Source organism: Chaetodon trifascialis, chromosome 15 (assembly GCF_039877785.1).
Source record: "Chaetodon trifascialis isolate fChaTrf1 chromosome 15, fChaTrf1.hap1, whole genome shotgun sequence".
In the NCBI taxonomy this organism is placed as follows: domain Eukaryota; kingdom Metazoa; phylum Chordata; class Actinopteri; order Chaetodontiformes; family Chaetodontidae; genus Chaetodon; species Chaetodon trifascialis.
Window position 1 is genome coordinate 20,132,698 of NC_092070.1, and position 27,917 is coordinate 20,160,614.

The window sequence follows — 27,917 nt, forward strand, 5'->3', positions numbered from 1 at the left end:
ACACGGCATAACTTATGCTAAGCTGCAGCACAATTTCTGGCTGAATTTTGCTCCTTACCCACTATAGGTGATTCATGAAGGCTGACGCCCTGGAGTGCTTTTTGAGAACCATCGTGTGTTTTCCTGCTGCAGTATTCAATTGATGTCAGATACTGAGGCACTAGTAAATTTTAGTGAATGGCTGGTGGCTGAAGCATTGTCAAGGTCTTGTTAATCCTGTTATGTGGTTCATTGTGTGATTTCTCATTGTCTGCTCACTGTTTCTTTTCCGGTTGGTCTTACTTCATTGGCCCTGTCCAATCCATTCTTTCCGCCTTGATGTCGCCTCTAAATGATTGTGCCTACATGTGTCCTCTCTTCCCGCAGAGCCGCAGTCCACGGCATTCCCAGTCTACCCAGTCTGGGCTTGCCGACCAGGCCGCCAAGCTCTCCTTTGCCTCCGCCGAATCCTTGGAGACCATGTCAGAAGCCGACATCCCCCTTGGGTTCAACCGGATGAACCGATTTCGCCAGAGCCTGCCGCTGTCCCGCTCTGCCAGCCAGAATAAGCTACGATCTCCAGGTTAAGATCTGAAGCACTGCTGGCAGGCTCTGTCACAACATGCTGCTCGGACTCAAGGCAGATTTGCAGCTGTCTGTTTACTTCATGTAGCTGCTGATGTGAACCGCTGAGCTCGCAAAGAATGGGATGGAGTGCTACACTCTCACCTCATTTACCGTAACAGTTTTAGTTTGGTCTAATTACTCTGCTACAGAGAATTGGAGAGTAGTGACTCCTCAGATAACACAACATCCTTAAATGGCCAGAGAACTTATGATAAGTTGATCTTCTTTCAGTGCAGACACAATCTTGTATGTTCCTAATAAATTCATGCAGAATGTGTCAGCAAACCTTGTTTCATGGTGTATTGTGAGCTTTAAAGCATAGTTTATTATATTCAAAGCTGACTATTTTGCTTAGGAATTCTTTTGGTGGTTTTATTTTACTGTAGTGCTGCTAACACGCCTGCGTTAATTAATACAGGAGTCAGGGTTTGTTTTTGTGCAGCTGCAAGAGTAAACAGAGTCGAGGACAGGTTTACTACAAAAGGGCCTTGGGAGTGTAGAGCGGATTACTGTGAGGCTGGTCCAGACTCATAAAGACCAAGGTGTAGTGTTACGTCAGGTACAGTGAGATTAAAAAAGAAGCGACTGTAAAACTAAAGTGACAGTGGCTGAAGTGACTGATGAGTTCAGACATAAGTAGAACAGCTAATCGCCAGTCTCTCCTCTCCATGTCTCTTTACTAACCAATCTGTTTTCTTCTCTCCCCAACTCGTGTGCAGTATTTTTAATGACTGGTCTTTCTTTGCTTTGTTTGTTCTTTTTGTTTGTCCCACGGTGTATGAAGATGAATATTCAGGTTAGTCAGGCGTCAGACTCATCTTTACCTATAAAATCAAGGGTTACAGCATCTGACAAAGTTTTCCATGAACTGGGGCTATTTGGGGGTAATTTGATATCCATTATTGATATTTTGTAGAGATAAACATTTTATTTTTTTTAAAAGTAGTGGTAAAAATTGAACCTTTACAAGGTTGTTTTTCTTAGCTGTGAATTCCCACACAGCTTCCACAACCCTCTTTTCACATTCATAAAGAAAGAACTGGTGTTTACTCTTGTCAGCGATCATTCCTGCTGATTTCTGATTACAAAAATCATCTTCTGGATTGCGTATGACAAAAGTCAAACTATATCTTTGAAAATGGCAAAAAAAAAAGATTTGACAGGATTAAAGCTATCGACTCAACCATCTCTCCCTTATCCCTCTCTTTTAGGCGTGCTGTTCCTGCAGTATGGAGATGAGACCCGTCGGGTGCACATCACCCACGAGCTGAGCAGCTTGGACACGCTGCACGCTCTCATCGTGCACATGTTCCCCCAGAAGTTGACGGCAGGTATGTTGAAGTCACCCAACACGGCCATCTTGATCAAGGACGAGGCGCGCAATGTCTTCTACGAACTGGAGGATGTCCGGGACATCCAGGACCGCAGCATCATCAAGATTTACCGCAAAGAGCCAATCTACGCTTCCTACCCTGCTGCTGCACACCTGGCTAACGGAGACCTGAGGGTGAGGAGAAGGGACCTGGGAGCATGGGGGGGTTAAGAGGGCAAACTGGGTTGTTTTAGAGAAAGAATGCTGTCTGATCTTCTGCTAGTTTGATGTTTGACAACTGAGCTGTCAGTGAAAGCTACTAAAGTCTGCGCCTCTACATGAAGAGGAGCAGTGTGCTCCTTTGACAAGTTAATAGCGTTTTTTTTAATATTTCATGGTAACTTTGACAGGTAGTTGCCGTGTATGTGGGTTAGTAATTTAACAGGTATTCCTCCTGGAAATGTATTTTCTTATCTTCAAGTAGGCCATCTGTTGCTGTGCAGACACCAGAGAACAATGTTCCTCTGTGAAATGAGCATATTTTAACATCCGAAGCTATTTCTGCTTCAGTGAAGATCAAGGAAGCCTGAGGGAGACCTTTTTTCTAATTATTTTAGACAAAACCCTACTTACCATCTGCATTATTCACACAATACTGAGAATACAACTGCTATTAACCATGCAAACAGGTAGTGAAAAATGTCAGTTTTGCCTGTGTACACTGTGTGCAGGTGCTGAGCTGTATGTTTTGTGTGTTTGCGCATGCTTACATGCTCGCTTGTGTCTGTGTATACAAGAAACATAAAAGGAAAAAGATGTAAAAACACCGCTGACCTGCACATACACCCTCAGACTGAGTTTGTTACCCAGAAATCCTAAAGGCATGATGTTGAGGAATACTTTTACTGGGCAAAACCAAGAATCATCAAAGTTGCCGATCAAGCATGAGCTGCACAGCCCATCTCTTCTTTATCACTGCTGGAGACCAAAAAAAACGGCTGTATTTTAACAAGCATGTTGCCTTTCTTTTTCTCTGTGCTCGTTGTGTGTCTGAATGCTGCCCTATGGAGCAGCTTGGGTTTAAGCTATATTGTTATCCCTTTTGTTGCTTGTTTGAATTGTGTCCATATAGTTCATACATACCAAACCACCTCGTATAGCTGTGTGAATATACAATATGTATGTGAGTTTGTCTCTGGGCACAAGCAGCACAAATTCCTTTGTCACGCTCCAGCTTTTTCTGTGTATTACATTGTTCCGCATGACAAGGATAGCCGGGATGCTGAGAAACCAGTGAAAAGAAGAAAAACAGAGATGAGTTAGGCAACAAAAGTTATGAGACAAAAGAAAACAGAGTATTCGGCTTTTGAAAGCTGCACAAACAAGAAAAGTCACAAAAGGTGGAAACCAGAAGCAGACGTCAGTCGTACTTGAGATTGAGATTGTACTGAATACCCAGATGTTGTAATGTAATTATGAGCCAGTAACTTTTGATAAGAGAAGGAGAAGGAGTACAGTACACCAATGTTACAATTAGGGATGTGTGACCTGGCGAAATAATAGCACAATCAGCACCAAATAAGATTTAAGAGACAAAATTCTGCGATTGGACAAATAATTGGTCTTATGAGAAATTCCTCATCTCCTTTTGGCATCTGCTGACTGTCCCAGGCTGTCGAGTTTCAGCCAGATCTCAGTCGTCAAGCTGACACATTGGAAACACGGTGCTCTCATCCGTAGGTCTCCATGGTAACCCTCCTCCCTGCTCGTTCGTTTCAGAGGGAGATGGTGTACTCCTCTCGTGACTCCTCCCCAACTCGCCGCCTCAACACCCTCCCCTCCTCTACGGCCTCAGCGTCCTCCGGCTCTCCATCCCGCTCGCGCCTCTCCTACAGCGGGGGTCGTCCTCCTTCCTTCGCCGGGTCCCATCCCCAGCATGAACAGCCTCGACATCCCCACCATCCCGCGGCTGGCCACGTAGCCAATGCTGGCCTGTCTCCATCGCCCAGCGCCATCCTGGAGCGCCGTGATGTCAAGCCTGATGAGGAAGTTTCGGCGAAAAACATGGCCCTGATGAAGAACGAGGGGCTGTACGCAGATCCCTACAGCCTGATGCACGAGGGCCGCCTCAGCATCGCCTCCACCCAGTCGTTAGCTGCCATCGGAGACCCCTTTAGCTTCCCTGTTTCAAGTGGCCTGTACCGGCGTGGCTCTGTGCGCTCACTCAGCACCTACTCAGCTGCTGCTCTTCAGGGGGACCTGGAAGACTCCCTCTACAAGCCTGGAGGTTCACTCTACTCTGACACATACTCAGCCACACTGGGCATGGGTTTTCGCATGCCGCCCTCGTCCCCTCAGAAAATCCCAGACATGCAGCTGAGAGACAGGGACTCATATTCCAGCTCACCCAGCAGAGCCTCACCTGTCAGGCAGACCTTCCGCAAGGACTCGGCCTCCTCCTCTGTGTTTGTGGAGAGCCCAAAGTCAAGGCCAAGCTCCAGTTCAGAGCCTCTGTGTCTGACAGCCGGGCCTGGGGAGGGCGGCCGGGCTACGCCTGGCTTTGGTTCTTCGATGTCTGGACAAGATGACAGCAGCAGGTCAGTGTAAGTCTGTGTGGTGAATTTCATTAAGGTGTGTTGTGTTGTTTAAAGACGGTCCTGAAAACTTTTTTTCCTTAACTAGCCTCTGATCAGTAGAATCCTCCATAATCACAACATTATCTACTTAAAATGCTGGTTATTTTGTGTTTTGGCTGTTTTGTTCTTGCTGGTTTTAAGTGGGCAGAGCTATTTTGGGAAGTTGATTGCCATGTGCAGTTTCAAATCTGTTTTGTTGCTATATGAAATTTGACAAAACCACACTCATGCAATCCTAATTTGGAGGATCATCAGATTTTTTTTCACTTAAGCTTTATTGTGACTTACTTGATGGTGCATATTTAATTTTACAAAGAAAATTTGAATGCAATTTTCACATAATCCAAGTGTTCATCTGCCTTTACCTTAAAATGTTCAGAGTTTGGTGACATGTGGTCCTTGCTTTGGCAGGGATCACCGTCTGGAGCGTATGGAGGCAATGGAGAAGCAGATAGCCAGCCTTACTGGTCTCGTCCAGAGTGTGCTGACCAGAGCACCAGACAGTGACAGCACGTAAGACTCTCCATTATACCCCATTAAACCTCTAAAACTCACAGACACAGCTTCAGCTCAGACATGTAGGCAGCATTATCGACAGGAACAGCAGCAGGCTATTATCAGAGTCATTATCAGCTCCATAGCAAGTGCTACATTACTTTGTGTGAGCACAGCACAAGTACAGAGCAGTAAACGTTAGCTGCAGGGCACGGTGCTATTGATTTATGTATTGATACATAGAGATGTGTAAGATAGTAAGATAGCTCAGCAGAGTTTCTCATTTGCATTGAGCTTTGTTAGCACGTCACCCTCATGAACACAATAGGGGCTCATTAACAAGAAGATTACTTGTTAATGCAATCAGTCTGATAGTGTCCAGGAGTAGTGCTGTTAGCGTTAGCACTGTAATTGCCTTGCCCTGTGGCCGTTGATCCTCAGATGTGGCCTGCTGCGTCTCTGCATGATGGCGGGCTGCCCTCCGGACCAAGGGACGGAGTTCTCACGGCCATTACCTTTCTCTTCCAGCGAGAAGACCGAAACCAACAGCGACGGCTCCGCCACTGGAAGTGAGTACAGCGGCGTAACTGTGATCCGGTTTCTCACAAGCCTTCTTCTTACTAACACTGCTGCCATGCTAATCTATGCACTGGAATTTATACAGGATAATGGACACAAGGCAGTGGTGTGAGCTCCTGCTTTATGACAGATTTACCTGACAATGCTCTCATGATGGGAGGGAGGACGACATGTCATCAGTCCAGGAAGCTGCGGCCTTTATCACATCATTGGTTTAGTTAAAAGTTAAGGAGTTGGTCATTTGGTCCAAACCAGAGGAAAATAAATGTTATTGCCTTTAAGTTCTGGACCAGTTCATTGATTTTTAAATAATGAACCAAAAGCTGTAAACATGCAGTAATACAGACTCACAGGTAACTCATTGATTGGACAGTTTTGGCGAGTGTGGTCCTCCATCGTGTGGAATCAAATTCTGGTGACTGATGGCATGTTAAATTCCTCTGAAGTGTATGTTTATGTTCTCTGCTGTCACATAAAGCTAATGAAGAAATAACTGATCGCGAGCATTATTAGATTACAAATCGACCATTCACACCAGCCCAAACAAACTCGAGTAAACAGGCAAAAACACCAGAGTTCATTTTAACTGAACCAATCAGGTTCGGTGTGATCACACGCCTTTTTCATCTTTCTTTCTTTTTGCTGTCTTTGTCTTTCTCCAGCTACTGAGGCTGAGGAGTTTCATTTCAAATGACTCAAACTAAAAAACGTGACTTTAAAGCATGCTTCGAAAAACAAAAACACTTGAGTATTGTCCTGCTCAGTCAGATGAGAAAAGTATTCATTTGATCAATTTGTCCAGTGAGGAGACAGTTTTAGCCTCACTAGGCAGAAATACAGGAGGGGGGGGGGGGGGGGGGGGGCTCTGTCAAAAATGAAAAAAATATAGCATCTAGCGGCTTTGAGCTGTTGAAAGGTGTTATAGAAACAAACAAACGTACAAGACGGTTAACATAACCTTCTTAGCGAGGTAATAAGACAGCCAGCTTTGAAGTATTTGGAGGGTTTATTTTTTCACTTTTGACTGTCTCTGTACTGGATGTACACAGACTTTCACTTCTGACAAAACATTGCTCATCATAGTACCTTTCAACAGGTGCAGCCTATACATACTGACGCATTTCTGAATAAACCATTTACCTCCCTGCTCTCCTTTTAATCCTCTCATCCTTGTTCCTGTCCTTTTTTTTCCCTCCCGTCCATAATTTTGCAGCAGCATTTTGGCACAAACAAACCTTTTCTGTGGCCAGACCTTCGCAAGGCCAGCGCAAGGACATAGTTGAAACTTCCTCACAAACTGATGCGCTGCCAAAAGACCAAGCCATCACCAGAGTCGTTTCCTCTGCTGTAGTCAATAAAAATGATCATCATTCTGTAAAAATTAACTGTTAAGACTTTCCTCTCCCTCGTTGTCTCTCTATCACCCTCTCATTAATCTCTCTGTAACTGGCTCACTCTTTCTATATTCCAGCTGGACGGCTGAAGAAGAAAGGTAGTTGCCATCTCCTTCTTCCCTTTTTATTTCTCCTATCAGACATCTCCCATGGCTCTCTGCTCTCTGTATGGGTGTGTGCTGTTGCTGGGTAGCTGGCGGTGTCTATCCTCACGTTTTCTTCCCGGTTGGTTTCCTGGAGTGCGGATCCCCCTTCGTCATGTCTCTACTTTTTGAATTTCTGCTTGTTTTTTTTTCTTTGGGAATTTCAGAAGGCTGTTTTGTCACAGACTAGGCACTCCTGTGTGTGTGTGTGTGTTCAGGAGGCATATATGTGTGGCAGAACAGTTGGGGAGTCAATGGCCATACTCACAAAGCCCTGTAAGATAAGAGCATGGTTATTCCCCTGTGTGTCACTACTGAATAGACTAATTGCACTTCTATATGGGTTACTAATAGCATGAGCTCACATTTCTCCCAGTGGGCTATTAGAGTTTTGTGAATATGGCACTTTTTTCTTTTTCACACTCACACACTGTATTTGTTCCAGTGTGTGTTTGTGTCCAGATTTTCTGTATATGTAAATTTCTTTGGCCGTTTATGCTGTGGGCGTGTGTGTGTGTGTTACCTTTTGTACCTTGTGTCATGCTGGCCGACTGCAAACCTCACCGGAGCACAGCCCAGCAAACTAACCAATTTGTTTCCGAAAGATGTCCTGCTGACCCCCCGTGTCCTACTTTGTGATTGGCAGCTAATACACCATCAGCACCTCTAGCTCTGATGCCGCCGCCACCTTCTAACACAAGCCAGGTGAACAGCATCGGCCGCTTGCAGATGCAGCTCCACCTGCACGGCCTCCAGCAAAACGCCACAGACCTGCGCAAACAGCTCACCCAGCTACGCAAGACGCAGGTATACGGTGTATCCATCCATGAAATCCATTAATCTGATGTTTCTCAAAGAGTCTTTCCTCCCAGAATCATGCTGATAGATGTTTTTTTTCCTCTGCTGTTCCATATTTTAAACCTCTTTTAATATAATTTTATATCACCAGCTGGCTTTTATAAACGCTGCTGCGAACAACAGTTATTTTGCACCTGCACACGTGCTGGCAGAAGGTGTTCAGTGATACTTGTTGCCAACTGCTGTTTATTCATTCCTGTGTGTGTCTCTTTACTCTGGTGAAATGTAAGGAAATGTAGATTTACATATCGATTGCATATCATTTACATTGGCACCTCTACTCCTCCTGTATCCCATGATCCTTTGTGTCAGTAGAGGCAAAGAAGTTAAGTGATTTAAGTTCATATACTGTGAAAAGCCACAATATGGGCAGCAGAACATAGTAAATGTAAATACCCAACAAAGGATGATTAAAATAAGAAAATAAAACCGTGGTTGTCACAATTGATGTAAAGAAATGTTGGACTAACGTGCCGTCATACTGCAAATTGTTTCCATAGTTTTATTCTCAGAACAGAAGCCATATGACAGTCACTGCGAGCAGCGTTTGTAAATGCAGACCGCCATTTGCAACATTTATGAACACCAGATGGTGATAATGGAGCTATATTACAAGAGGTACAACACATCGAACAGCAGGGAAAGCGAGACAAAATTATGGACTAATGATAGGCTTTCCATAGATTTCTTGCTCCACACTGATCAAGTAGAGGTGAATGTAGTTTTGTTTATGGTGCTCAAATCATCATTGAAAAAGTGCATTTATCAAAGATTTTCAGTTTTCTGAGTCATGCACATCTAAGGAGGGTTGAATCAAGGGCTACTGGACCTTAATGTGGGGCTTCTTCTGCTCTAATTTGCTGTTGGGGAGTCTCAGATTTAACCCCAGCAGGGTCTTTATCGTGGTGGGTGTGGCCGTTAAAGTTGTCACATGAGGCCAGCTGAGAAAAGTTGTTAAAGGATGAGGGACAGTGTTGTAGGTGGGGGATAAGTGATGCCGTAGACCTCCTCCTTTCTTGAGAGATGGTTTCTCTATATTTTACATAAATGGCCTCCTTCACTCCTCAGCAGTGTGTCCTTTCAGAAACAATGATTGCTCTGCATAATCCACAGACTGAGCATTAACTGTGAGTCACTAGTGCTCCCTGTGAAAACTGTTGACTGCATGTTCAGCGGATGGTCCAGAGTAACCAACAGGTTGCGATGAATCCAGTCTTTTTTAGTGAATAAAGTAGGATAACTGTAAGAACGGTTCTTTGCAGGGTCCCCTATATATCACTGTTGATATGCAAATGAAGACAGAATATGGTGTAAGACCACATTATGCGCTCTATATGTGCTTTGCTTTGAGGTTCACACATTGTTAGTTACAGAAAACGGCGAAAGCAGTCCCCAATATTTTAATATTTCTGTATGTTATCTCATGTTTTTGTGATGCAGAGTGTATACTGTATTACAGTATTTAAGCACGCACGTGTGCAGGAGCAGTGGCTTTGATGTTTATTTGATCTTCACTTCAAAACTGTACCTACAGTAAATAACGCCTGCACACGTAGCTGTACCGATGACACATTGAGGACATTGTATCTTTTGAAGATTAATAATGAAATTGAACGTGTGAAAGATAAAAGCTGAGTTCACGCTGCATGATATTTCATAGAGATACAGAATGCCATTGTATATGCAGAACCAAATGAAGAGGAAGGCTTCACAGAAGCATGGAGACGAGGCCCTCATTTATTCCATTTATCTCTGATGCAAGCGATGCCATGGTTACTGTAGGAGGAGTCAGGAAGAGATGCTGAGTTAAATGCTTTCAGCGGCAGGGGAGAGGATTCAGGTCTCTTGCAGGGGGGGAGAGGGAAAGGAAGAGAAATAGGAGTGACAGATGATGGGCATGCAGTGCTTTATTTCTTCTCTGACAGCAGTCACAGGGGCTTCTTGAACTGGCAAAGCAGCGTTGAGACGGCCAAACAGCCGAGGCTGCGCTGTACGCACAGAGTACAGTTTGCTGTTTACCTGTCTGTGTACTCAAGTGTGACCTCTGCACCTGGACCCATATTGCTGCCCGTGGCAATGGCCAGCAGCTTAAATTTTACATGTGGCTTATGAATTATACAGAGCGAGCGTGCAGCAGAGACGGGCAACTGGGAGAGAGGGAGCACAGTGCTGAAAGATAAAAAAAAAAATCTCAATTATTTTACTGGATATATAAATATTTTTAAGTATATTATCATATTCCCTGTGTTTGACCTGCTGCAATATAATGGAGAAGCTTGGTAATTTTAAATAATGGTGGTTTTGTTGCCTTGTTTCACTGCCTGGAACATAAGGCTGATCAATTATTAATTTTTCTTGCTTACCAGGTGCTTTCATCTCAGGGAGTTGTATTACATGCAGAAGTTCTGTAGAATATTCCATTCATGACACTGAGAGGGAGCCGAGTTCACACTCAGTGCTTCTGTCATGGACATCCTTGGTTCTCCTCGGGGCATCTTTCTGTATTAGGGGGAATATTATACTGTATACACATGCTGATACACGCACACACACCACAGATGGAACTACAGGCTGCATCTACCAGGCGAAAAAAATTAAAAGCGATGACTGAAAAGCATATAATCAGTAAAGGATGAGCAAAATGTTTTTCTGGCATAATTAGGCAGAGAAGGTCGTGCAGTGAAACGAGAGGCCACAGTCTGCCCTCTCGAGGATAAGACAAAACAGACTGAAACACTGTCTTGAAAAGCCTCAGGCGTCAGTTCTCCTCCATGTTGTGCTGTTGTTGTGATTTCATAACTACAACAAGCTATTCTCATGAGGATATTGGGTTAACATTGATACAGTTCATTTCCAAACACTCTCTCAGTGAACAGCATGTCCTGCTGAAGTTTGAGCAATGTTATCTCTAACATGTCTGAATGTGTGTGTGCGCGTGCAGCTGGAGAACCAGGACTCGGTGCGAACTCTGTTGAAGCGGACTGAAGCGGAGCTGAACGTGCGTGTGGCAGATGCCCTGAGGAAGCAGGAAGATCCTCTGCAAAGACAGCGCCTCCTGGTGGAGGAAGAGAGACTGAAGTACCTCAACGAGGAGGAGCTCATCATCCAGCAGCTCCAGTCAGTGACAGCGTAGCATAAAATACCATAAAATACATGCATTTGTACCAAAATAAGTGACTTTGGTTAGTGTATTGGATATATAAGATGCTAGTTATCTGGTTTAAGATGAACTTTATCATTTCATTATTGCTTTAAACATGAAAAATTACATATCTGTTTTATAATTAGATGACTTACAGAGTGACGTGGTGATGTGATGAAATTGTAACTGTAATTAAGCCCGGCATCAAGCAAGATGCTTATTAAGATCTGAGGTATGAGACGGTCCAGCAGCTAATTGAAGCGACTACAAAACCAGAGCTGAGAGCTACCTTGAGATTTAATAATCAGATAAGTTGCCTCTGTCTCATATGTGGAAATGTTCACTGTGATAATGATTCGTGGATCTGTCTGTGAGCGGCAGAAGAGTTCCTGAATCACTCGGAGCGGCATTTTGATTGCAGACCAATTAGCTGAACTGTTAGATGATCTCCGCTAATCAATGCGTCTTATTCAGTCTGGCTAATGGCCAATTTATTTTGGTTAATTATACACGGAACTTTGATTTATTACATAACTTAAGGCAGATTTATGTGACATAAGTCTGACCAGACCAGACACACACTCAATATTAGCTGAACAAACTCACATTGGTATAGATTCTCTGTTCCACTTTTTCCCTCATTTGTTGCATGAAACTTTTAGATACCCGTTCGTACTCCTCCAGTTCAGCTGTCCAGAACTGTTGCTCTAGCTGCCACTTGATTGAGAGACAGTTTATTGGCAGACGTTTTACGGAAATTCAAATAGCATAACTCTGGGATAAATATTCAGTCAAATTTAAGTGTAGCAGAGGAATCCCTGGTGTTCAGCCTGCTGTCTGTTCCATCTCAGCGACCTGGAGAAGTCAGTGGAGGAGATCCAGAAGGAGTCGTCTGTCAACCACAAGCTGGTGACAGTGCAGGAGCTGGAGGAGAAGGCCACTGTTCTGAGAAAGCTGGGAGAAACACTCACAGAACTGAAAAGTGAGTCATGCTGGCACATTTCACATTCTGCGCACAGGCACAAAACAGAAAACAGTCTTTTGCTCTGGCAGACAGTTTATAATGCGCTAATTACTCACCAAGGCACTGATTATCTTTTAGTCACCCACAGCCAGTCTGTCAAACATTTAATCAGTCTCAGATTGCTCAGATTGCTCATTGTCTTAATGAACTGCCTGACCATTTACAGTAGTTCAAAAATGTTTTGTTTGATTACCACAAATGGCTTTCAGCGTCTTTGACAAGCAGAATTAATTTGTTTAGGGGAGCATGGTTGTGTTACTTCTCTGCTTTCTCCTGCAGATCAGTTCCCAGGCCTGCAGAGTAAGATGCGGGTGGTGCTCAGGGTGGAGGTGGAGGCTGTCAAATTCTTGAAAGAAGAGCCACACAGGCTTGATGCCCTGTTAAAACGTTGCAAGACTATAACGGACACCCTTGCCACCATGCGCAGGTATGACGCCTGAGAGTAACAGAACACCTTTGTACTTTACATGGCAGTTAAAGAATTTGTGTTAAATTAAAGAAGCAGAATTCTGATGAACTGTCCTTGTATAGATTGAATCCTATAAATACTGAAGGAAATAGGGACAGAGTGAAATATGTCCAGCATTAGCTGACATGAAAACTTGCCCATTTTTAATCAATTCAAGGCTTTTCCATTTGTGCCTCTGCCAGTGAGATTATGTTTTCGGCCCTCTTTGTTTATATGTCAGCAGAACATGATGGATTTTCATAAAACGTGGTGGACACACAGGCCTTGGACCGGGGAAAATTGATTCGATGTTGATGATTCAGATCAGAGATTTCCGCCATTAAACATTTATTGTTTCATGCCAAAGCTCTTAAAACTGGCAGAGACCGAGAGATTATTTAAAATCATAGGCTATGTAGAAAAAAAAGGTGTCCTGAAGCGTTCATTCAAGCAGCTGGTATCAATGTGACATTGTGATGAAGGCCCTTTTCACTCACATGAATAAAGACTATTTTAAAATGTGCCCTTCAGCATTCTGTCATTTATCTATCCAATCAGCCTTACCTCAAAAAAGCACCTCACTTTCTGGTTTAATTAACCTCACTGATCAAAACAACTCATCAAATTTGTTTTTCTCTGTCATCTTTGTGGGTAAAAGGGAGTTGGAAAATTATTCAGTAGTGGCGATGGCTTGCACCCTTCACCATGTTTTTAGCTTTTGGGATGTTTTTGGCTTCCCCCAACAATTGTTTTCACTTCGAGTCATGCATTATTCATGTTTTGGTTTGTGTTACATTGCAGAGGGTTGATTAATGAATTCGTCTTCCATGTGTTACCAGACAAGCGAATGAGGGGGTGTGGAAGAAGCAGGAGGACTTCTCCAGCCCTTCGTCAAAGCACAACGACGACTTGCGAAAATTTGCAGACTTTGAAATCCCCACCAGCCCACCACTCACCATCAATGACCTTGGGGGAGGCAACAGCCTGTCCAACTGGAGCCCCCACACCAGCCTCAGCCGTGGCCACGGAAACCCATCTGGGCCACACAAGGACAATCATCCTCCTGTTCCCCACAAGGGCAAGGCCTTGGAGGAGCTGGAACGCCGTGCTGCTGCTGATAAAGCTTTGTCCGTGGAGGTCCGGCTGGTAGGAATAATTTCTGGTGTTTTCCACCTTCATCTTCTTTGTTTTCACACCTCACATAGTCTGCATTACAAATCACATCACTACATATTTACAACCAGTGCTGCAACGCCGTATTGGCTGCGTGTTTCCCTCTCTCCACTTCACAGGCAGCAGAGCGGGACTGGGAGGAGAAGCGGGCCAGTCTGACACAGTACAGCGCCCAGGACATCAACCGGTTGCTGGAGGAGACCCAGGCTGAGTTAATGAAAGCTATTCCAGACCTGGACTTTGCTGCCACACAGATCAAGCCCTCCTCCAATACACCATCCTCACAAGTTGCCCAAAGTGGGGCAGGAACCCCAGAGCACCGTGTCAGCAAGCCCCAGCACAAGCTCTCTGGGAAAGAGGGAGGTTCCAGGCGTGGCTCTGGTAAGATGGAGCGTTCAGTGCTTCAGTCTGCATCATTATCGTGCATCATTGTCGAGGGAAAACCTTACCTCTTCAAATTGTCAGTTTTTCAAGACTTAAGAAAAACGGCTTTGTTTTCAGGGCAACCACCATGCATTTTAAAATTAATCCAATTAGTTTTAATAGGTTCACAAGCCCTGCAGGTCAGCAGATTTTCTCAAGAAAATGTTCCCTAAACTGACATAAAATATGAAAAACTGGAGATGCGGTATGAATTTTAAGAAAGTTAGTCAGTTTTATGAAACCAGTAAGTCACTCAACATAGCATTCAATATTGAGTAAAGCAGGTTATACACACTACACATAATGCCTGCAAATGCCTCATAGCCTGCTCTGAAATCACTATGAATGTATTATGCAAGTGTGACTCCTTTTTTGCCTGAATTAATTCCTTCCCCAGATGAGCTGACAGTACCACGGTATCGCACAGAGAAACCCTCCAAGTCTCCTCCTCCCCCGCCGCCGAGACGCAGTTTCCCGTCCTCTCCAGGCATAACCACCCGCAGTGGAGAGCCACTAATTCCTGGGAAAAGCATCAAGGTGAGACAGAGAAAATTCAAGTCGTCACGTGTGTTTAAAAGACTTAATTGACAAATAGACAGTGTTTTAATTGCACAAGGATCTTCCTCAGATTACATACCGTATCAACATCAAACATCACAAAGAGAGAAGATAATCTGTGCCACTCGATTGTTTTGCAAACCTAAGGAATATTCTTTGAGATCAAAACATTGTGCGCTTATCAATAAAACATTCAGGCTGCTGACGCTGGCTTTTTTGCATTTGTGATTTGTAGAAGTCTGAATCTGAAGAGACTGAAGGCCAGAAGCCTCACGTGAAACTGAGGAGGGCCGTGTCTGAAAACCCTCGTCCTGCGTCTACGCCCCCTACGCTCGCCTCTGGGGACAAAGAGGAAAGAGAGGAGGAGAAAATTGCTGCAGCATTGGAGGTAAACTTAAACATGGTTTGTGTAGCGTGTTGATTTTATCCTCAACAGGCGGGAAAACTGCACTCTCTTTATCATTTATGTTACGTCCGCAGTCTGCCACTGGCTTTTATGCGCACGCTCTCACAAGCAGACATGCTCACCATCATTACCACATGTTCAAGCAGCAGGTGCCATATGTCCCCCTGCCCCTGGCACTGGGAGAGCCCAAAGATCACATACTGCTCAGTCACACACATCATCACCCAGGGCTCACAGATCACAGCCAGACAGATGGACCCTGATGGCTGCTTGGACTGTGTTTGAGATGGCCTGCCTGAAATTTGATGGAACGCGCAGTCAACAAGAACTGATTTCTATTATTCAGTCGCTGTTGTGTGTTTAACAGACTATTTATGACAGCATCTGAACCTCCCTTTTCCCTCCCCAGCTGTTTGAGAGAGTCCCGCTCAGGCTCTCCCTACCCCCTTCCCCTTCCCTTCCCCCACCCGTTAGCCCATTAGCTCGCTGCAGGAAAAGTGTACCTCCCTGCAGACTGGACCTGTGGCCATCTGAGGCCCCAGGCACTGAGGTAACACTCTGTCTGAGTGCTGTGGATTGCTGCCTTCTTAAGCCTCTGTCTCTGTTGCTCTTAACCCCTCTACCACGCACAGAAAACACCAGCTACTGCTTGGCCTCCAGTCACATCCACTCATGCCCTCCTCCCACCTCTTCAAGCTCAAACTACCACAATCTCCCTTCGCCAGATAGTATTTCTCACCAATTGTTAATGTGTATACATGCTGTGTTTAAAGAATCCCAACCACAGATATGCAGAACACAAGCTTGCTGGTAATCAACTTTGCACTTTCGTAATTGGATTATGTGGCTTCAACTGTCTGGAGCAATAAAATGTCATCAGTTGAATCATTTTTTAGCCTCTGGGTGGCAGCAAAACATTAAAACTAGCTGACATATTTAGCCACCACCATATTGCTGCCTTATAAATTTGTTCTAACATTAGCGGACAGTTGCCTGCGTACACATCCGACAGACAAGGAGCAACATTAGCATTCATTTGGAGTTATGTTTCTGTCCGCTCGATAAATGTAAGAATGTTCTCACCTAGCAAACCTAGCAGCTAAGTTTGCTAGTTACTCAGTTTTCTTGATTAGCTTATTGCTAATTTAGTCAGTTAAACACAAACCAGATATGCACATTTATTTCCTTTGCAGCTTATAAATGCATCAGTCCCTCACAGGACGGATGGAGTGTTTTCTGTCGTGGGTTAACAGTTGTTATATTCTCTTTCTATGTTAAGAGGAAGTTATGTAGACATACATTACACTCAAGTTGATAAAATGGCTCTTTTCTTTGCCTTTTTAGTCATCTGGTTGGTGGTCTAATTATGCAGTGATCTCACGCAGCAGTTGTTGGATTGTGCTAAAGCTAAGACCACTTCAGTGTGTTTAATTTTAAACCTCAAGTGCTTTCCTCATTTATAGGGAAGACGCTCGTCTCCCGTTCCCCAGATCGTGTTGACAGAGTGCTTGCCCGCTTCACCCGCTGCCTCAGAGGATCCTGTCAGAGATATCGCAAATCACCCTGGAGATGAGGGTCCATCACAGGGTTGGCCTGGTCATTACGCTGTCTACCAGACTCAGATTTCAAAAGAAAGGGATTCACTTGGAAGCCCTCCTCAGCGAGAGCAGTGTCACGATAAAGAGGATGTGGAGTTAAAACAGAGAGTTGCCCTGCTGCTGACAGAGCTGGAGGTGAGGGTGGTGTCCCCTGCTGAGGCCCAGGAGTTCAGCTGGACTTCAGGTGAAGCTCTGCACACTCTGTCCATCTCACCACAGACCAAAGAAGTCTCTGAGGTCCAGCTGAGTGACCGACCTCTCCTAGTGCTCCTCAGGGAGGAAGAAACAGTCAGGGAGGCCTACAGGCGGCTGCATTCCCTTTTGGAGTCATCGAAGCCGATGCCTAAGCCCAGAATGAAATCCTCCCTTTGCTCAGTCCAGCAGAGCTCTCTGGTGGAGGCTCTAAGGAGAGGGATAGAGACAGGGGATAGAGTGCTGACACTTCAGCCCAGCACTGAAATTAAGACGATTTCAGAGGTGCAGCAGAATCCAGTGAACACTACTATTAAGTCCAGTGGGTCAGCTAGTTCATTTGACAGTCTGTCCAACCAGAGCCAGAGGAAAACGATAGAAGATATCCGACACAGCACCTACAGGAGGCTGGACAGCTTGGAGGAGACGATTCGGGAGCTGGAGAACACCTTGATAGAGATCAGTGGCCATCCAGCCGCAGATCCGCTCTACACTGAGACAAGCACCAAAAGCAGCCCTGTGCAGATGACAGGCAGCCCGACCTCAGAGAAGAAGAAGCCATCAGTCCCACCCAAGCCGTCCTCTTTGAGTCCAGCGTTGATCCAGGTTCAGTTCTCACACCTGCTGTGCAGATTCCTGCTCTGAAGCATCATGCTCTATTTTCTTTCCTCGCTGCTTCTCTCAGGGTGACTGTTGGAATTTCACTTTCAAGCGTCTGATGTCTGCTCCCTGACTAAATCGGCATCTAATTGTGATTGAAATCGAAAATGTGTCGTTGGGGACAGACAGCAGACTTCCTTCCTACTTGTCTGGTCAGTGATTAGTGCTGGAGGTGCTATCCCTTTGTCGTTAATTGTTTATTTATCGATCTGTCCAACATCAATTTTCTGTCTGTTAATCTAGTTAAACTTTTGTTACACCAAACATGCAATAAAAATATATGCATAGATAATACAAGAATATCTAAGTTCCTCTTCTTTTTCCCTCCTCTTTACTTGTCACCTCTGCCATGTTAATGTCTTCCTGTTTGTTCTGTCTGGAAACCAACTGTTTCCTTCAGAAATGCTTTTAATCAAAATGATAGTAACAAACCTAAAAGCATATTTTATGTACTCTGTCACATTACAATTGCACACACTGAAAGTTACCTGGTGGATTGGGATTTGGTGAACACAGGAAGACATAAAAGCAGCAAGCAATTTCAGTATCAATTTTCCTACTCAGAACCTGTATGAGGACAGAAATCTGTCTCCTATAACAAAGCCAAATATCACTTCTAATACAGTTCTTGTTAATATCTGATGACCACGTGTTGAACTCTATTACCAGACATTGCGAGTATCCTGCTTTCAACTTACCTCCAGATGACCGTGACACAACAAAAGATTAGTGATAATCAAAAGCCTTATTGCGTTTCTGTGTCAGCTGCCACTTCAGTGAGGTGCCTTGACAGCTTGCGTAGTATTCCCCGTTGCTCTGAGCGTAGTCTCCCACTCAGGGCAAGGCTGCAATATTTGACAGTCACACTGTCATGGTGAGTTTCAGCCCTCTCAAGCAGCACCAGGGAGCCTTCCCGTGGGCCTGGCTGAGGATTACAGAGTCTTCACACATTATTTCATCACTCCAACTCCAACCACGTTCATCATTTCAACATGACCCCTCTTCCTACTCTTGTCCAACGTTTGCCCATGTACGCACCAAATTCAGACTGACACGCGATCTGCTCTCCAGCCCCATCACATTGCAGCATTTAATTAGCACATTAGAATATGGATGTAGCCTCAAGCGTTAAATATACTGTGTATTTTATGTCTGCATTTCAAAAATTCACATGAAGAGAAGAAAGGGCTTACGAGGAAGACTGGCAGTTTCCAGGTGTCTCTTCCTTGGATTACTCTAGCGGAGAAATATTGACTGTTTGACGCTACCGCAGTTAATCTTTTATTAGTTTTCTTTTCAGCTAACGTCTCTGTATGCACAAGAGGCACAGTTGGATGGGAATTTGACTCAATAAGTATTTATTTTTGTATGTATTAGAGACAGTCGACAAAGTAACTCAGTGGGAAGGATCATTAAGCACATGTCTCATGGATTCTGCGGTGAGACGAGGCTATGCAACGTCAGTTTTGATGCTGCATTTCTTTATTTTTCTCTTTGTCGTTTTTTACTGATAGATGGTGAACCTCACTAAAGTGGATTGTTCAGTTATATCAGCTACGAGCTCTGATCTCGAAAACCTCATTGGTCTCAGGAGGCAGACTAGCTTGCTGGAATCAAACTGTACGGAGTTGATGTGTGTCTGAAGCGTAAACCAAAGACACTGAAGAGGAAAAATGAAATACGCGACCATGCACTGTGTGTCCATGGTCTGATTCACACTTCTCCTCCCCTTCTCCTCTTCTCTCCTCTCAGGGAGGGAATATTTCTAGTGTTGGCAAGGCTCTCCACTCCTCAGCTGCCTCCAAACTGAAGCACCTGCAGCAGAATAGCACAGACAAGACTAAAAGTGGCAAAAGAGAGGACTTCCTGAAGTTCCAGGACCAGCAGCAGGTAATATATATATATATATATATTTAGCACTGTCAGGGCCAATGCATGCTTCATCTTGCAGAGCCTGTGCAGACGGGACTGTGCAGTACTTTCCAGACACTCTCAGTATTCGTTTTCTTTTTTGGTGGTGGCAACCAATGCCATTACGGTTTTTCACATTAAAAAAGACTTGCACAGATTAGAGGTATAAGAGTCATAAAAGTGTTCTACCATGCCCTCTGAAACTGGGGCAGAGGCAATGATCTGTGCTGGCTATAAATCAAGAAAAATGGGACAGAAAATTCTTTGGATGTGGAAGAGCTTTTAAGTTTTCTTTCACATACAGTATACAAGGAAATTTGACCTTGTTCTTCATATAGAAACATGATTTGTTATGAAGGGGGTGACCTTCACGCCGCTCCAACAGGAGTGTTTGAATTCCTGACCTCTGCACGCTGACAGTCTCCAGAAAAGCCATGCAGCCCCTCTGTATGTTACACACCAGATCAAGCATAAATTACCATCACTCCTCACCTCCACTCGTCCTTGCCCCACAGAACAATTGCACGTCAATTGCACGATGTCATTTTAAAATATATCATCTAAAAGTCAGCTCCACGACTAAATTTAAAACCACTTTAGTTAATGATATACATGATATACATAGATCAAAGGATCCCCTGCAGGTGTTTTGTCCCACAGTGAGACGTGTGTCACACAGGTTACAGTAGTGGAGGATTAGTGCTGTTTTTATGCCTGAAAATCTTAAACTATCTCTAATTGTAGTGTCTAAACACATTAAAAGTTATAAAAAACACAGTTACTTAACATTATGTCTCATCATAATAGACTGATTAGATGAGAAATCAGTATACAGTGTATAGCTGGAGTGTGTGGCCTTCTATGTTTAAGTCTACAAGCATTAAAAACTTAAAATGACTTAAGTTTAATTTAATAAAACTTGCAAACTTCCTCCTGAAGCCTTTATCTATACATTTGTTGTTGTAGCCTGATGGCTGGCTCAACATTTTTTTTTCCTATAAATTTGCTATCAGTTCAGCGTTATGAATTAAGGTACAGTACTGGATGTAAGGATGCTAGATGGCCTCTGGAGGCAAGGAAATTGAACTGTTGAAGCATGTCCGGCCAGTAAAGCCAAGAGAAGATTTTTGCGCCATCCCGGTGCACAGGGAAAAAAGCTTAATGTCAATGTAATTTGCAAAATAACAGGAGCAGTGAAGTGAACATAAACCTCCGTACCCCACAGAATTTGACAGAGCATTCAGACACAAATTCAGTGTTGAAGACTGCAGACAAATGAATGTGTTAGGCCGAGAGAGAGAGATTGGAGAGATGGGGAGAGTAATGAAGCTTTGGCTGCCTCAAACCGAGAGAAGATTGGGAGGAATCTCTGCAGTGCAATGTAATAATCGCCCCTTGAGTCACAGGCAATCACTGATTATTCAATATGAAGAGGACAGTTCTCTTTTCCCCACCATTAAGTCTTTCACATTTCCTCTTCTTTATGTCTCTTTCCTTCTTCCGCTTTCTGTACTCCGCAATTTACGCACCCTGGCCCTTTTTCCTATTCACTCCTCCCCTGTCAGCCTCTTGTTCCCTGTGAGTTGGAAGCAGAGTGGATTCCTACACTTGCGTAGTGAAAGCAAAATTAATCCCATTATTTGAGTGCGACACACACGGCGCGCTCTCTTTGTCCGCAAACTGTTCAAAACAGTCACTGTGAAAAGAAGCTGTATGTGTGAAAGCGCTATCCTCAGAGGGACAGTGGACAGTAATTGTCAGCGTGGGAGGTTGTTTCCAAGCTGTTTCGGGTGGCATACCACAACTGCATGACTACTAACAGAGAGAAACAAAGAACCAGCTGACAAACCAAGACACTAAACTGTCAGCTGCGGCAGTCTTCAGAACGGCCCAGAACTGCATTTTGAAGTCCAACCCTGGTTCCAAAAGAGCTGGGACGCTGTGTAAACATAAATAAAGCACACACTCTGTTCTAACTCCAGATGTGCGCAAGGGCGACATGTTGGTCTCAAGATGCCCACTGGACTCTGACTCTTTCAATTGACATCTGATCGATGAGTTAGGATCTTCTATATGAAGTCCACAGCCGAGTCTGCGCTGAAAGGAGGTGCCTCGTTCTCTTCTTCTGCGTAAAGGTCGAACCAGTTGCAACCGATTGTGCAGATGACTGGTGCTTCTTATAGCCAGTGGAATTCTGAAAATGAGGATGTGCTCCTTAAATGTGTATTATACAGCAAAATCAAGGAATTCAGTGCAAATAGGGATATTATGCAGGGTTTGAAATGAAAAATGTAGTAAATGACCTTAATATAAAGATATATAGCCTCAGTATAAGTATGGATACGCTGAATGTAAATATGTATGGCCTAACTATGAATATAGATATTTATCTAAGTAAGTATAATAAAGGGCCTTTTTTTGGACACCGCCACATAACTTTAGAAAAACATGTATTATTTATTCGTATGAATTTATGTGTTTTTTTAATTTATTTATTATTGAGGACTTTTGGGTTTCATAAACTTGAAGTACAAACTGTTCAGTGTGCTGTAGCATGAACTTGGTGGAAAATACGAGCACAAATATTTTAGCACCCTGTTCAAACCTTAACGAAGCACGATGCTGAGAATCTGCTGCTGTTTCATTGCTTTCCACGAGTTGTTACCTTTGAAATCGTGCTTTCTTGGTCAGATTCCTGATGTCTTTAATGTCAAAGCAAGAAAAGCAGCACAGAGCCTGATTATTTAGCCTACAGATGGATGGAGCAAAATCTGTCCACTGAATCATTTTAAATTCAGAATGATGAAACAGCTGAGCACGGACTACTCTGGAAAAACACGCTGATTATCTGCAGCTCATCTCATCAAATTATCAAGGCGGCCGGCTCACTTGCATACAGCCTTTAAGAGCTGATTAAGAACTTTTGCAGACTCTGTGTTCAATTCACCGGGTGTTTTTTTAACCCGTCACTGACATTTGTGATCTGTCTGAGGAGAAATCCTAATGATGGCCACTAAGAACAAACACACGAGCTGCAACTTTTTGACCATTAAAAAGTAAGCAGGTTATTTTTGCGGTATATATTTGTACATAATGTGTCAAAGCAGTCATCCAGCATTGAGCTGTAAACAAACAGTGATCCCTACTTGAACCACCGCAGTGCACAGTTCACCCTCAAACTCACGCCTGCTGATAACACTTCTGACTTGTTGTTCTGACTATCAGACGTGCCCTCCTTGGGTGACCTCTCTGCTTGGCCCACAGATGAAGGTAAAAGTTTTCTTCTTTTAAACCTCACCTGGGTATAATTCCCTCAACATGACCCCAAACCTTTACCCTCTCTCCAGTTCCCACTGGTGTTTCCTCTTTTGTTTCCTCTGGCCAAATGATCATTGACATTTCTAGGGCATTTTGAACAGGGCACAAACCAAAGGCGTGAGCACAGCACTTTGGAGTCTCTCAGCCTGCCAACCCCAGCTAGTAGGTGAATAGATCTAAGTATATAAATACCTTTAGCATCATTCACACAATGACAATGACAGGTCCCACCAGTTCAGATGAAAGGCAGCTGCTGCACCTCAACATGTTGTGAAAGCCAGCCAGAGGGACAGTTAAGCATTTTAAGGCATCGCTGTGTACCATCTGCAATCAGCGGAAACATGATGCACTGGCACCACTTTTTGGTTTCATGTCTGTCCTGCATTTAGCATGGCCAATTTCAAGTTGTTTTTTTTTTTCTCTGAGATTGAAATTTGCTGGCCGAATGAACGTTGTGCCATCCAGCTAATCATCATTTTGGGTTTTGGGGTTACAGAATCCCAAATCTTGCTGATTGGGGTGGCCAATCAGATTTTACAGGCTTTGAAGCTCAAAAGGGTAGATTTCAAGGCTCCCCCCTGGCAACCCTCCTGGACTTGTCCATGCAAATGATGTTGTCTAAATAGACTTGATCATTGGAGCAAAAAAGTAACACTGATGTTCAAGTTTTTGAACAGCATCAGGTTCTTTTGTTAGTTTTGGCTCTGATGGTATCAGCGTGTGTTAATTATGAGCGTTCAAATTAGCAGAGCCTTTCTGATAGCGCTCTGTGCTCTGTGCTCAGGCTGAATGCTCACTAAAGCTTTACTCAGAGGTATTAGAGCATTCCAGGCATGAGGATCCCTCAAATCAATGTGCTGGATAAGAACAGACAGTTCAAAGCCACAATTTCTCCCCGTTTGCTTTGGCACAGATCAAGGAGGGCATGACAATGTGAATCACTTTCACACTGCAAAACCCTATTTCCATTTCCCATTTGGCCTCTTATTACTTCTGGCGGTAAAACAGGCTAGTTAAAGGTGCTGGGCATGAGGTGGGGGTTGTGAAGACCTATCCAGGGAGGCTGTCGTTTGGCAGGAAGCTCTGAGTGCATGAGATGAAGGGCGGTTGCTCTGCCGCACTAACAGAGCAGAATAAATGTGTCGGCCAGGCTTGAGAGGAGTTCCTCACGCAGAAGGAACAGCCCCGCTCTCTGGGGACGGTTGGCAGCACAGGCTCTGGAGCTATAACAGAGCAGGTGAAAGCCTCCCAGCAGCGGAGTCTGGACTAGTGCACCTGCTCTCCTTTCATATAGAACTAATCCCCATAATCCATAAACAAACACGTTTCAGAACTTTCAGAGCCACAGGAAAAACTTCACTTCTGTTGCTTCTCATAAAAAATAAAACTTCCCTCGAGTGTAAAATTGTTTGCAATAATAAGGTTTGGCTCTTTAAAGCAGATTCTGGCTCTTATCTCAGCCTGTCACCGCTTTGGTGTGTTTTGCTCAGTTAGTCCATTACACAGAAAACTTATAAACTGTTTCTTTGAGATGCATTCAGCTTAGCTCCACCTGCAAAAGAGAGACAAATACCTGTTGGGAATGTGTTACCCACAAGCTTCATACTGTTGGAACAGTGCCATCTACTGACTCTTTTCAGCATTACATGAAGGGACATCGTGTGACGCTGTCTGTCCACCAGGATATTTTGCATTTTTTAATGAGTAACCTTCATTAAAACAAGTGTCAAAATAAAGGTGGTCAACACCAGTGTATTTTACATTGTCACTTAATGTTGCACCCTATGACAGAAGGTGTGTTTATCAGTGGTTTGGTCATCATGTGGAGATGGCAGTCTGTCACTTGGCTTGCATCACACATGCTGATATCAACCTGAATAACAATCTCCTGTGTTTGTCTCTTGTTCTGTTTCCTTTCCCACACCCCCACCCCTTACTCCCCTCCACGACACTTTTCTTCTGCGGTCAACCTCACCCACCCCGTCACCCCGTGTGAACCCGTGCCGCCCTGCACCCCACGGCCTGCCCACCTACTGCACGTGTGTCCCTGCAGCAGTGAGCGACCTGTCCGTGTCCAGCCTCTTCAGCTTCCTCCTCCTCCTGTTCACCTGACTGGAGAGATACACACATCCATCTGCCCCCTTCACTTTATCAGCTTCTCTCACATCTCCAGTGTTTACTCTACACTGAACCCCAATCTGTGTGCAGTTGTGGATGCGTGTGAGCGAGTATGTGTGCAAGCATGCATGCACGGGCATGCTTGACTGTAATGGTAAGGGAAGGTGCTGCAGGGGACAGCGCCCAGCCAATTTTAAGACTTTAATTTTACATGATTTCCCCTTTGATCCCTGAAAACATCCCCTCCCCCTTCCTGTCTTCTGTTTCCCTGCTCTACCTGAAGGCCTTGCGCACCAACAGCACCAGTGGCAGTATTGAGCCATACCTCTCTGGCATCAAAACGGGCATTTTCTCAGGCCGAGTGCCCTCTCCTGCAGCAGCGTTTGTCCCTGGCCTGAGGAAGTACCCCCAGGAGGGGGCGATGCCTTCCTTGACAGCCTCCTCCAGCCAAGCGAAGGCCCTCCTGGCGAGCCTGTCTGCCTCCGGCCTGAGCGCCGAGGCCCTGCTCCTCTCCTCCACCCTACGTCATCACCGCCTTCTACGAGAGCAGCGAGCCTCCTCCTTGTCCCTACCCAGCAGCCAGTCCTCCTCCCCTACTCCCCCCGCTACCTCCTCCTCCTCCTCCTCCTCTTCACCCACCACCCCGACTCCCTCCCTCTCTCCCTCCTCTCCCACCCCTTTGAGCTCCCTCACCCTCTCCTCTGCGGTTCTCAAGTCCAGCGCTGGAAGCCTCGACAGCTCCAGCCTCAACAGCTGCAAGGAAGGTGGCAGCGAGCCTGTGAATAAGGACTTCACCCCCGGCAACTCTCGGTGATGAAGAGGAGGAGGACATGGGAGGCATTCAAGCACCATCACATCATGAACCATAAAGAGAAAACAACTACATAATGGAAAATTCCAGCATTTTTTAGGGTCATTTTCTTTCATTTTCTTCTTGTTTTTCCTATCTACTTTTGGCCTCACTCCAGTATGCAGAGTCTTCATATTTCCATGGCAAGAACTACCGTACTCTAAATGGAGTCACAGTCTGATTCTTGGATAAGTTTCCTACTCTTATCTTTTGTTCCGTAGTTCCTCTGCAGTCCTCCCACGCACTCATACTGCCAGTTTGCCAGATAGAGAGCGCACAAACGGGGCTCCCCTCCAACCAGCTGCCTGCTTTAAGCTGATGTGGTCTGGATGGATGTACTGACAGTAGCAGTCTCATATATACCCTCACTCAGTGGGTTGTTAGTGGAGTAGGCATCATTTCTAGACTGTGACTTTTATCATAGAAAATAGAGCTGCAATAATCACCAATTGAGTCCAGTAATCGTGTGTGTTCAGGATAATATTGCTCTCACTAACCTGCGTCACCTGGCAGAGTGTGAGCTCGCTCAGAAAAAAAAAAATCAAAAATAGATCAAGGTGATGATTGTGGTTTCAAGCTGTTTTGTGTTCAAAGGCCATTTGTGGATTTACTTGCATCACCTGTGTTTTAAACTCTGAACTGGTGCTATATTTTCCCCTCCGTTTGTACACACTGTGTAAAGAGTTTACATGATTGCCCTCGCTCTCCAATCGTTGACCTGTGCTTTGTTGCAAGTGCACATTCCACTGTCTGTCTTTGATTTCATGTTGCGCAGTTCGAACATTTACATGCATCCCTGCAAAATGAAATTCTTGCATCAAAAAATTTGGAACAATTAAAGAAAAATTTCAATAAAAAATGTAATTTTCGACTGACAGTGTATTCACTAAAGCACATTGTAGGGGAGTGTTATAACAGCACATTTCTGTTTAAAACAGACCCAGGAGTCACAGTGACACAAACAGAAGGGAAAAATACAGATGGTGAATTGTATACATATGTTGAATCTCTGTATATGTGTATGGACTAGTTAATTATGACAATCAGGATGTTTCCACTGTAGCATCTCTGTGGCATTTTAGCACCTGACATCAAAAACCTTCCCAAAGACTCAAGCACACACAGTGATGAATAACACACATGTTCTGTCACACACGCACTTGTGCAGCCAAGCTGTTTGTAGAAGCACACACTCTTTTGTTTCAGCAAATCTTGTGCGATGATTCATCTTTAAAGTCACACTTGTCGCACCGGTGATAAAGAGCACTCTGGTAGAATTTGCCACATCGATCATAACATGATTTCACCCTTTAAAGGAACCTGATCTACAGGGCGACAGATCAAATAGTTTTTGTTTTTTTTTGCCGGGAAGCCGCTTACAAAGTTTTCAGCCATTTGCAGGTCTTAGCGTAGGACATAATACGTTCTTTGGAGAAGAACAAAATGTATCTTTCACTGCGGTGAATTGATCGCACTTCAGCGCCTGTGACACTGTTTCGACTCTTGATTAGAAAGATGAAGAATGTTAATCAGCACATATTAAGATCAGATGTAGCTCGACTCTGAGAGGAGGATGCAGAAATAAAAAGCAAGCACAGCTTCCTCTCACACCCTTTCCTCTGATTTTGACCTTGTGAATCTGGTTACCTCTGACAAGCACAAAGCTACACATGTTTCTTGAATAATGAAAAAAAATCCTCCCTGAATATTTGAAATACTGTTAGGTTACCAATACTGCTGTTGCCTCAGTTGGTTTTATTACCTGCATGCTGAAATACGAACCATTTCTGAATGTTAGGCCTTTGCTGTGCCTTAATGACAGTAGTGGAAGTTATCATTATTTAAAGCACATCAAAGGCCTGTCAGTGATTCCCTCAGTGTAAACCCTGCACAAGGAAACCAGTGTGAAGCTCCCTGTTCTGTGTTATTGCCTTAAGGCTGTCCACTGGGGAGGTGACAAGGTTGAACGGACAGTCACAGACAAAGTGATTTTTTTTTTTTCAGTCATTCACTACAATGACTGTGTGAAATCGATTTTTTTTTTCTTTTTGGTGGCATTGAGATTAAAACATG

General features: G+C 44.3%; 2 protein-coding genes across 9 annotated transcripts in view; both read left to right on the forward strand.

The window, feature by feature from the left end:
* srcin1a (SRC kinase signaling inhibitor 1a) overlaps positions 1 to 26,374 on the forward strand; it is a 95,986-nt gene extending 69,612 nt beyond the window's left edge. For 4 of the 8 annotated variants that reach the window (XM_070980940.1, XM_070980936.1, XM_070980938.1 and 1 more), the window contains 16 exons: positions 367 to 562; positions 1,818 to 2,113; positions 3,698 to 4,515; positions 4,966 to 5,067; positions 5,491 to 5,618; positions 7,100 to 7,120; positions 7,812 to 7,972; positions 10,965 to 11,140; positions 12,017 to 12,147; positions 12,469 to 12,616; positions 13,477 to 13,783; positions 13,930 to 14,191; positions 14,631 to 14,770; positions 15,027 to 15,179; positions 19,400 to 19,537; positions 24,930 to 26,374. In XM_070980940.1, coding sequence (XP_070837041.1) covers positions 367 to 562; positions 1,818 to 2,113; positions 3,698 to 4,515; positions 4,966 to 5,067; positions 5,491 to 5,618; positions 7,100 to 7,120; positions 7,812 to 7,972; positions 10,965 to 11,140; positions 12,017 to 12,147; positions 12,469 to 12,616; positions 13,477 to 13,783; positions 13,930 to 14,191; positions 14,631 to 14,770; positions 15,027 to 15,179; positions 19,400 to 19,537; positions 24,930 to 24,935 — 3,183 coding nt within the window. In that variant the 3' untranslated portion in view covers positions 24,936 to 26,374. Of the gene's footprint in view, positions 1 to 366; positions 563 to 1,817; positions 2,114 to 3,697; positions 4,516 to 4,965; positions 5,068 to 5,490; positions 5,619 to 7,099; positions 7,121 to 7,811; positions 7,973 to 10,964; positions 11,141 to 12,016; positions 12,148 to 12,468; positions 12,617 to 13,476; positions 13,784 to 13,929; positions 14,192 to 14,630; positions 14,771 to 15,026; positions 15,180 to 15,606; positions 15,748 to 16,660; positions 17,594 to 19,399; positions 19,538 to 24,929 lie in introns of all 8 variants that reach the window. The other 4 variants (XM_070980943.1, XM_070980941.1, XM_070980937.1 and 1 more) reach the window with 4 other exon arrangements.
* Positions 25,206 to 25,808, forward strand: LOC139343347 (uncharacterized). Its single transcript, XM_070980946.1, has one exon. It carries the CDS (start codon positions 25,206 to 25,208, stop codon positions 25,806 to 25,808), a length of 603 nt encoding a protein of 200 aa, XP_070837047.1.
* Positions 26,375 to 27,917: the final 1,543 nt, after the last annotated feature.

Bases quoted from the DNA above. Each gene is read 5' to 3' on its own strand.
- LOC139343347 (XM_070980946.1), top strand. From the start codon at position 25,206: ATGATTTCCCCTTTGATCCCTGAAAACATCCCCTCCCCCTTCCTGTCT.